General features: G+C 33.6%; 1 protein-coding gene across 2 annotated transcripts; it reads left to right on the forward strand.

Moving 5' to 3' along the window:
• The first annotated feature begins 649 nt into the window (after positions 1 to 649).
• Positions 650 to 6,669, forward strand: LOC142617242 (putative E3 ubiquitin-protein ligase RHB1A). 2 transcript variants are annotated; one of them, XM_075790012.1, is made up of 5 exons: positions 650 to 820; positions 2,095 to 2,211; positions 4,593 to 5,034; positions 5,183 to 5,292; positions 6,048 to 6,669. In XM_075790012.1, exons 2-5 carry the CDS (start codon positions 2,149 to 2,151, stop codon positions 6,075 to 6,077), a joined length of 645 nt encoding a protein of 214 aa, XP_075646127.1. In that variant the 5' UTR covers positions 650 to 820; positions 2,095 to 2,148; the 3' UTR covers positions 6,078 to 6,669. The 2 variants fall into 2 exon arrangements, with proteins under 2 accessions (XP_075646127.1, XP_075646128.1); XM_075790013.1 differs by lacking the exon at positions 650 to 820 and adding an exon at positions 822 to 845.
• The last annotated feature ends 4,333 nt before the right edge of the window (positions 6,670 to 11,002 follow it).

The following is an 11,002-nucleotide window of genomic DNA, read 5'->3' on the forward strand; positions in this document are numbered from 1 at the left end:
TAGCATGGCATAAAATAGAGTTGTTTTCTTAAAAAAAAAAAATTGACTAACAAAAAAATAAACTCTTTTTTTAAGTTTTTCATCAAAACAAACTGATTATCCTATTAATTAAAAATAGTTTTCTTTTGGGATTATTTTTATTCTACCAAACACAAAACTATCTTTATTATATAAAAAATTCCCATAAATTCAAGTCTAACTAGGCTTATGATTCAAGAAATCCCTTCAATTTATTATTGTTATTTTATCGATGGTTGGTCCTAGAAAAGCATCCCAGTTTTCAAAACTTTCTCACTGTAAATTCTTGACTTCCCTTTAGCCTACACAAGTAGTGAAGTAGACAGACGCAGAAGAAAAAAGAAAGTACTACCACTTTACACGTTAAAGGAAATATAAATAATCAACAATATTATAAACTATCTATATTATTTTATGAATTTTACTATCGTGTGTCTTCAGTACACAATAATATACTATTTTTGAAAAAAATATTATTTTGAATTAAAAAAAATTTGACCGTTTTTTCAATTTCTAGTAAATTTTTTTTAAAATTGATGGTTTAATATGTGCTCTAAAGACAAATGTTAACCGAACCCTTATTTTATTTGCATATTAGATAAAAAATAATAAAAAATGAAGTTGTACACCCGTCAAGCTTTTGAGATAGGTATGAGTGGAGAGTGCACAAACACAGTTGCAGCAAAGCACAACAAAACAAAAACAAATGACGTAGGAAAGGTTTCAAACACTTCTCCTCTTCAATATCTCTTTCCCCCATTCCAAACTCTGCTGTTTCAATATCTCTCTCTTTTTTTCAGTGGTAAGCTTTTGCTGTTTTTCCCTTTGTAAGTGATGGGTTTTCATTAGTTTGTTGTTTTCAGATTGTTGTTTCAATATAAATGTCATTTTTTTTTCTTTCTTACCAACTTTAATATCTGGGTTTTTGTTTTCTTTTTGTGAAATTTGTTACTGAATATGAATTGGAAAGTTATGGGCTTTACAATCAATTTTGTCAAAATGTTACACTTGTTTAGTAGTTTTTTATTATTTTATTTATAATAAATTCTGGGTGACGTTTGTTTTGTTGTAGACTTGTAGCTGTCTCTGAATTTAGTCCTATTTTGTTGTTTCAATTAGTTATTTTTCCATGAGGGTTGTTATTTTAACCTTTGAAACTTGTAGCAAATTTTAATCACTTCTTGTAATAAAGTTGGCTGGATAGGTGTAGGACCTGCAAAGAAGTATGTGGGTACTCAAATTTGATTTGTCTCTGACATTAAGCTTGTATATAAATACAGACACACATTTGAAGATTGAAACTTGAAAGTGTGGCGTCTTCTGGTCCATTTGAGATGAGGAAGGGTGGTGGCAATGCTAAAAATCCTATTGCTAGTTCATATTCATTCTATTTTTTAAACATTAGAAGTACAGAATATGTATTAAGTTTCTTTATATTGTGCCTTTAGAGTAGATGAATGTGAAGTTAGACACAGCCTTGAGCTGAATTATGCGTGCATAGTAAAACTTTATATTAGGTTGTGTAATTTTAGTTACATGGATTCATGGAATGATAGTAAAAAGCCACGGTTGTTGAAGTATACAAACTGCAGAAGGGAGGTACAGATTTGTATGTTTAGCTATGATGACTCAATTAGGCTATGTCCACGATGAACCCAGTTCAATATTTTATTTACAAATACTTGCTGAGCTTAAAGGCTGTATTTTTCAGAACAAGGAACAGTTGTGAATTTTACTGATGGCGTTTGTCATCGGCCAAACTATTTTTCTTCACTTTTCAGTTCTGACTTTCGGTTGTAAATTCTAATAAACTTAATTGGCATACCCTTTTGCATGCTATGATTGTAGTGATTCTAGGCATTATCCTCCATCTTCAAGTTTGTGGCTAGCTTAGTTCTAATGTTTTTTCACTTGTTTCTGGTTGCGTTTCCTATCTTACATGCTTACATTTTACATCTCTATTGTCTTTTTACATCTTTGCTCTGGGTTTTGATTTTGTTAGAAAATTGTGCTTGTGATAACATTTATTTACTCTGAATATGTGGCATTTTTCTGCCATCTTATGCCAAATAACAGAAAGAATGCACCAATGAATGGTATTTTGGGCTGGATAAAGGAATAACTTCAGGGATGGGAGGTTGCTGCTGTTCTTCCAGAAAAGCTCATCTGCATGGAACACCTGTCTATTACTATGTCAGCAACACGTTCCCTCTAATTTTACAATAGTTTGGCATTTTTCTTATTATGTGATCCTCTTTTCTCATGCTTGACTTGTTATCAATGTTGCATATGCTATGCTGATCTACTTACTGCCCTAATCATCAAAATGTTTTTCATTCCTTGTTTGGGGTAACTCAGGGTTCATTTGAAGTAAATCCAAGGTGGAATTTGACTCACAAAATCACAGAAATTCTCATCTAGTTTATTTTTAGTTTTATTCCTGATCCAATTTTTTAAAGACTTGTTCATTTATTATGAATTGGTTTTTCAAGTTTTTTTTTTTTTGGATTGATAAGTTTTAAGGTTTTTTTTTATTATTGATAAGTCAAACACACATCCAATGGTTCTTGAACCCACAACCTCACCCTCCACATAGAACTTATAAGTGGAGGACATGCCAGTTGAGCTATAGCTGATTGGCTTTTCAAGATTTTTTATTTTTTCAAAGGTAAGTTATGCACACACCCAGTGGTTCTTGAACCCACTACCCACAACCTCACCCACCACTAAGCACTTGCAAGGGGAGGAGGTACCAGTTGGTGGTTTTTCAAGATACTTTAATAAGTTATTTTCTATAACTCCTTCTCAAAAAAAAAAAAAATTATTATCTATTACTAAAGAAAATTCAGAAACTTTTATTGCTATTGAAGTTTTTTGTAAAAATTTGGGAGACTGATACGTGGCAATGACTCCCTTTTGGGTGCTGTATCTTTTGGCAGTAATTGAGGATGTCTACCATAGAATTTGTGCAATTCTTTTGAAATCTTTTCTAACTACTGCCATACTTTGGATCCGAAATCCTTCCAGAGTCTAATATCAGGGAGCCTGTAGTATTGCAAACTCCTATTGGATGAGCCAAGTCATAATAGTCATGCTGGATTTCCAAAGAGGTGTATTATTTGTTGAGACTGACATATCCTACATATATCTTGTCAACTAAACATTCACCTTTGCAAGTCCAATACATTCCAATTTTGTAAAGGGGACTTTGACCTCCTTAGTCGGCACTAAAAATCAGGTCACTTATGCTAACATGAGTGTTGCTAAATGGATTTTCTGTTGAGTTACCTTCTCAACATATATAACACATTGCACCATCAACACGACCACCATGCTCAGTAATAGGATCATCCTGGTATCTTTTTCATCATTTTTTTTTTCCTGAAGGTTTTCTTTGTCTCTTGTATCCTAAGGGTGGGAATTATTTCTATAGCTAAGGTTTTTTTTTTTTCCAGAATACGGTTGATTTGATTTGTTTATTTATTTATTTATTATTATTTTTTTTTATAAATAATTTGATAGTTACAACAATGGGCAATGGGAGATTTGAACCTTGGTTCTCTTAATAAAGGAGAGCAAGCTATGTGATATATTTCTGATAAGTAGAATACAGTTGATTTGGATATTTGTGCGTTGAGCTTGTTGTACAGTGGGGTGCATGTCCATTTACAGATATTGCAGCTAATTGTCTGTGACAAGAATAAGGTGTTTAAAAACCTGTTAAAAAATTGTTTTTCAATCCCAACATCAAAAGGCTAACAAAGAAGACCTTTTAACATGTTCCTACACAAGAAAAACTGGGGCAGCAAGCAGTAGTCAAGTTGAAGTTTGTAATCCTCTTGTCTGCACTTTGCAACATGCTGTCTTTTAACTCCGTATCAAATGCCCTGAAAGAATAATAAACAAATTTAAGTTTATGGTTAAATGTTGATATGAGTTTAGCACCTGGAAGCATATTATTGGCAAATCCAGGACAACAAAAGCTGTATTAAAATATAGGCAAAGGCGTCTGAAAGGTTCTTGTGGACTGACAATGTAAGTATGGAACAGTAGCTCCCTTCTTCTCCTGCCATCTCATATCAGCCAGAAAATTTGTAGGTTTTAACAAAATTTTATCTCAACTTGTATGATTAGTCTTTTTGATTTTTGTGATTGGAACAAGGGAAAACTCGAACATGAGTTTATTATTTTTATTATTATTGGTTTCTAAGATTTTGAAGTTTGAAGGCTAAAATTTTAAATTGAAAGTGAAGCTTTCTGAATTGCTGCTGGAAAACATACTCTGAACATTTATATTGTTGCAGCTGTAACCATTATATTTCTTCATGGTTGGCTTCTTCCTCCTTGGCTAATGATGGACTTGAACTGAAAGTTTCCTCTCTTTTTTCATGGAAATGACCTGGCACATTAAGATAGTAATACATACTGTTGCCAATGCCCTTTCATGGGTCAACAAGACAATATGGAGTTTGGAGTTGAAATGTTTGCTGGCTTGTTTATGCTAAAATTGGCTCATGAGAATTTGTATGTTATTAACATATCATTTTTGAAAAAAATTAATTCTTTTTCTGCAGTGTCCACCAATTCTGGAAGAGCATGAGTCCTTGAGATCTCATGATGGTGTAGCCTCTGCACTCACTGCTGAATTCCTGGTTGATTTGGGTCTGGACGCATCAACTCCTGACACTTACCGAGCCCCTCCTGCACCTTTGCCGTATGATTTGGTCTTGGGATATCCACAATCAACAGAATCTGAGTCTGCCAGAGAAACGGTTAGTGGCGGTAGCTTTGAAACTTTGACTACATGTGAAGATCTTGAGGAATCAGATTGCAAAGCTCAAGCCAATTCTTTGTGTGTCTCACCAAGGAAGTTAGAAGCTCCAAATTTTAATGAACCTAATGTATTTGTAGCAAAAGAAGAAGATATTTGTCCCAATGTATCTGTAGCAGAAGAAGATGCTTGTCCCAATGTATCTGTAGCAGAAGAAGAAGATGTCTGTCCCATTTGTCTTGAAGGTGCATTACCAGAAAACTGGTGTTTCTTTTCGTTGATTAAACTTTTTCCAGTTTGCTTGTTTTGGGAAGTAAAATCAAGAATTTTCTGAATGTTTTTTCTAAATTTGAAGCTCGTAGCTGATGGATAAACTTTTGTTCTCCAATGCAGAGTATGATGCTGAAAATCCAAATATTGTCACGAGATGTAAACACCACTTTCACCTCTCATGCATTCTTGAATGGATGGAAAGAAGTGATGCCTGCCCAATATGTGATCAGGTATCAGATTTGCCTCTTACAAATATGTTCATTGTTAATCTTTTGCTATCTTATTAACTGGAATACAGCTTGCCAAGAGCCTTGTACCTTAGTGCCATTGACTGGTCTCCTTTATAGAGAGAACCAGGGTTCAAATCCCCCCTCCCACATTTGTTGTAACAATTTATCAAAATTAACTGGAATACAGCTAGGTTTGTGGCTTTTCTATGCCCCCTTAAGATTTGAAAATTTTTCTCTGGACATTTATCCTTGCAATTAGAACCATTGTTCTATTGATGGCCATGCTTTTTATATTATGTAATTTTCATTGCGTTCCCAAATTCCCAATCTTTTTCTCAAGCAGCAAGAACTAGCTAGATCCTTTAATTTGTGCAGATAATTAATGTTGTCGTATCATCTTACTAAAATCATTCTTCTTTTACATGTTTAAAATATATAATTTTTCATTAAAGTAAACTTGATTTTCCTTTAATGATCTAGCTTGGCTCTTGCTATAGTTTATTCTTAGTCCCGCCAGAGGGCATTGCTGCATTTATGAAGGTAGTTTCATAAAAAAAATGTTTCTATGAATATAAATTTTGGCAGCACTGATTGTTTTTGGTAAAATAGTTGTTAATGATCATGACTGTGACATGGAGTGTTGGTAATAAATTACTAAGTGAACCAGCACTGCTAATGGTTGAGTAACTAGATGTGAGTGTTTATCTTTATTAATGCTTGCTTGTTGATGAAACGTTTTTCTCTTATTGTAACAGGAAATGACTTTTGAAAATACCTGTAATTAGTTTCTCATATTCTCTTTCAAGAAACAAGTTTCTTAGCTGTTTGCAACCAAGCTTGCCAACTAAGTGCCAAAGATGCATTGGCAGTTCTTTTGTTTTGTAACTGATCATTTGGTGATGCCCACCAGATTTATTTGTAGTTTGGTGAAAGTCATATACAAAAGTGCAGTGTTGTTTAATTCCTTTGTTCCCATACCAAAATTTGAAGTAGAGAAATTAAGTTATCAAACACGTAAAAATAGTGCCTTGGTCCTCTCATCTCTTCTTCATTGCTTTATCCTGGGCCAGTTTTCAGATATGTCTCCAGATTAATAGGAATTTAGATTCAAACAGCAGTTACATGGGAAAAGGAAAATAATGGCACGGCTGGCCGGCATGTTGATTTGCTAGATTTTCTCCTCCTTGTACAGATTATAGTGCTTTTTGTTTGTTTTTGTATCAGTTGAATGCATATATTTGTTTTGTCTACTGTATAATAGTTTCGTAAATAGTCATTTTAAGTTTGGATGGGTATGACATTGGTGACTTAGATTGGCTTGTGAAATGTATGGAATGAGAATGACCAGTTAGATGTTACTACTTTGTTGAAGTAGAACCACTGTTTGCAGCTTTAGCTTCCAAATATTCATGTAGCCTTCTCCGGCAATGTGATATATATTTTTAAAGTTCTTCAATCTTTTTCCTTTCAGAAGTTTATGATGCAAGGTTATAATTTTGCAAATTTTATTCTTCAATACTGGATGGATAGGGCATGCTGCTTCCAAACTTTAATTAAAATTTTCTTTTTAACAGGTTGGTTTTTCTGTGTGTTAAATTGCAGGCTTAAAATTTATTTAAAAATTACAATTGTACAATTATATGCTTATCTTTCACTGGACCAAGTCTCTCTCTCTCTCTATTAAAATTCACAACAGGATTTAAATTCAATTACAAATTACAAATTTTCAATTATTTCCTGATCTTTCAATAAAGAAAGAAAGATCAGGAAACAAAACTTTTAACACAACCTTAGATGTGGACTTTTATCACAATCTTAGATGCGGATTTTAGGTAGCTTAACTAGTACAGTATTGAGGTTAAAAAATATATGAAAATAAATTAAAAACACGACCTTAGCAGGGTGTTGCACGAAAGACCTAAATGAAAGTTGGCTACCTACCATTTATGGTATGACTAGATATAAATTCCTTGAGGGATGATCACTGTTCACTAACTTGTTCCAGTGGCAATTATTATAATTTTATATTATATAGATGCCTTTTGAACAAACTGCATGAAGTATGAACTATGAAGCCCGTGACTGCTAGCAAAATCTTTTTAATGGGCCTTCATGTTCCTATTTCCTCATTCAGTTCTGATGGAATCTGCAAGAGCATTATTTGAAGTTACTTTGACCACTCCACACCACATGTATGCACTATAGTCTATATCTATATGCCAATGTGTGTCATGCATATATGGTTTGTTCTACGGAAAATACTTGTCCACACAAACTGTTACACACGGTTTTAGACAACTCAAATAACTGTAACTATGACTTAACAGCTCAAATTACTGTAACTATGACTTAATTTTAAGTCATAGTTGCAATTATTTGAGCTCTGTAAACTATGTAAAATAATTTGTGTTTAATAAACATAGCCCTTATTAAACATTGTAGAGAACATCCATTCATTTATATGAGTAAGTACTTAGCTAGCCAATATTAAAATCACTACCACCCACATATTGCGCAACAAGGAGTGCAAAGACAAGTTTGTTTTCAAAATTCATGCCTAACCTAAACTATTTGATAAAGAACCATGGTGTCAATTATTCCAGCAAAGGTACAAGCATAATATACTGTCTGAACTATTCAGATGAGTAATAATTAATTACTATTTCTTTTACATAGAAATGACTGAAGGAATGATTAAAGTTCTGAAGTCAACAAAAAGCAGAGAAAGGTATTATGACTTTTACAACTGTGAATTTGAGCCACCAAGGTAAAATGGTTTCAGCATCTCAATCTTTTCTTTTCTTTCTCTCTCTTTCTTTCTTTCTTTTTTTTTTTTTTTTTTTTTAAATTTTAATATGAAGCTTCATAAATGCTTTGGATTCTTGTATGTGATGTGGTCAAGTTCCATTGGGTTGCCATACCTGCGGTGACAAGTGAAGTGACAGCAATGACTTTAGAATTTAGAATTTTAGAGTCTTGTACTAAAAGTCTAAAAACGTTTTTTTTTTTTATGCTCGTGGAAAAACAAAATATATTTGACTATTTGTAGACGAGACAAAGGGGGTTAGGTAGTTTAATCCAACTAGGTACGAGTAAAATCTAGAATAAATAAATAAAATAGAAATTTTAAATAGCATCCTCACGGAAGCAACAATGCCATCACTATGTTCTTTTATATTTATTAAATAAATCCAAGCTACTTAAACTCTGACCAAGAAAAGCCAAATGACACCTGCTCTAAACCATATCGACTTAAAATTCTCTGCCAAACAATCATCAAAGTCCATAAAAAGGAAAAATCAACATAAAATAATATATAAAAAAAATGTGATATCTAAGTCAAATTAGCCGTCATTATATTCCCAAAACTACTAATTTATTTAGAAAATCACAATTATTATAGGTTGAAAACCTATCATGCCTTGATTTATCCAAACGTGAACCACTGGAGCTTGGTTTTTATTGCAATTAAAAAAATCAAAAGGAAAGTTATTTCAAAGATACAAGGAAAAATTATGATTTTTCATTTTTCGTGAAAACCAATTCTTTATATATAAACACAATTATGAAATCATATATTTCTTGAATTCTAAATCCCTTATAATAAAGAATTGGTTTTTACTAACAATCAAGGGTTTTGGATGAAAAAATTACAAACAATGTCATCTACTGCTGAACGCAAAGATAGATCTATGATCAATATGTCGCGGTCTTGACAAACAGAGGGAGATCAAAGATTGACAAATTAAGCTGGTTCATTCTATCATTTGGCTACTAAGTGAGAGTGTGAGACCAAAGAGGAGAAAATGAATTGTAAACTGTAGTTCTAGTGGAGGTAGATCAACTACTTAAAGAGAAAAGATTAAGAAGAGTGGAGCAAAGAAATTGAGACTTGTAGAAAGAGAGAGTTAGAGACTTTTTTTTTTTTTTTTTTGAGAGAGAGAGAGAGTTTGAGGCTTTATATGAGATTTTGAAACAATACCAAACCCCATTAAAGAAAAGAGGAATTTTCACCCTCCCCACAAAAGGGTTGGTCCACATAATTCATTAACCAACCCAAGCCAACCTTCTATTTTCGCAAGTTAGGGTTCAACTGACTCATTTTTCACAAATCCAACATAACTCCTACCCATACCCATTTTTATTATCTGAGTTTAACAGTCTAACTTCCTATCCCAATTTTAAGCATAATTTCAACATATAGTTGTATAGTTATTTAGATGAGATCTTAACTGTTCATTAATAAATAAATACTTTTGATTATCATATAATCAACATTTTAGATAAACATTCCTATTTTTGCATTTGTTTAACTCATTAATTATTTGGTGAAATCTGAAATATAATTGAATATTAAAATCTAAAAAATTCTATATGGAGTTACCTTATCAATTCTAGAGAATTTAGTCCATTATTATTATTATTATAGGGACACGATTTTCAAACCAAGCCCAAAATATAAGGGATCTTGGCCCAGTGAACCCAGTACAATAGATTTGTAGAGAGTGGGTCAAAGAGCTAGGCTTTAGTGTATGGATAACAGTTAATATGGTTTTGGATGATGAGCCAACAAGAATTGAACCCAGTTTGTGCCAGAAAGTTTGTCCTCGGCACAGTCCAAGGAGCTCTGTTCTAGTATATATTGGATGACAATGGTTACAGGAGTTGTTGAGATTGTTACAATGCTTTCTCTTCTCCTTTTTTCATCCTCTTCCTTCTCTGGGATCTCTACCCTTATTTATATTACATCTCTCCCTTCATCTTTACCCTACACGTGGACTACATGTGGACAGTTGATGGTTTATGTTGATACTTGTCCCATCATCCCCCTCTAAAAGTCTTCTGGGGTGGCTGTAAGACTACCATAATACTGTTCGGAGGTCACTTCCTCATTAATGCGGTGGTAGCAGCTTTTCCTTAGATATTTTTGAGTCCTTATCCCTCTTATACGTTCATGATGCTCGTTGCTATCATTAGAACTTCCTGAAATGTCATCCTTGATCATTAGGATCTATACCAGATTTGCGTTTAGCTTTATCCGAGGAGATAGTACTCCTCGGACTCGAACCACCCATGTTTCTCAGCCAAAACCACATGCTCTCGGCCAAATTCCAAAATCCATGACCCCATAATAGCCCCTCAAAACTCTAGTTTTCTCCTCGCATCTGAGGAGAAAAGTGGGGTTTTGAATTCTTAAGAGTTGATTCTGCTTTGATCCTTTGATTTACACCTGTGGGAGTGTCGTTTCACGCGCCCCATATTCATACTATGAATTGCTCCTTTCAGAGCTACCAATCTAAGAATTTGGTTATAATCTTGGGCCTGTCTTGACACTTAGTGAGAAACAAATAGATGTTGTGGAATGATAATTCCCCAAAGTATGTGGTCCGAGGACCGAGGCATGATCAAGTTTATAGTTTAAATACCTTGAAGAGAGATGTCATGAAGTGTTAACTTTCTCACATCATTTGGTCCGAGGACCGAGGCATGATTGAGTTATAGTTTAAACACTTTGAAGAGAGATGTCATGGAGTGTTAACTTTCTCACATCATCTGGTCCGAGGACCGAGACATGATTGAGTTATAGTTTAAACACTTTGAAGAGAGATGTCATTATGTGTTAATTTTCCCAAAGCATGAGGTTTGAGGACCCGACATAACTAAGACTTTTCTTAGCAGGAGGTCCGAGGACCCGACATAGATAAAACTC

Source organism: Castanea sativa, chromosome 11, assembly GCF_040712315.1.
Source record: "Castanea sativa cultivar Marrone di Chiusa Pesio chromosome 11, ASM4071231v1".
In the NCBI taxonomy this organism is placed as follows: Eukaryota; Viridiplantae; Streptophyta; class Magnoliopsida; order Fagales; family Fagaceae; genus Castanea; species Castanea sativa.

Coding starts and splice junctions, on each gene's coding strand:
- LOC142617242 (XM_075790012.1), top strand. CDS start 2,149: ATGGGAGGTTGCTGCTGTTCTTCCAGAAAAGCTCATCTGCATGGAACA. Junction 2,212..4,592: donor GAACACCTGTCTATTACTAT/GTCAGCAACACG, acceptor CTTTTTCTGCAG/TGTCCACCAATTCTGGAAGA. Junction 5,035..5,182: donor CTGTCCCATTTGTCTTGAAG/GTGCATTACCAG, acceptor TCTCCAATGCAG/AGTATGATGCTGAAAATCCA.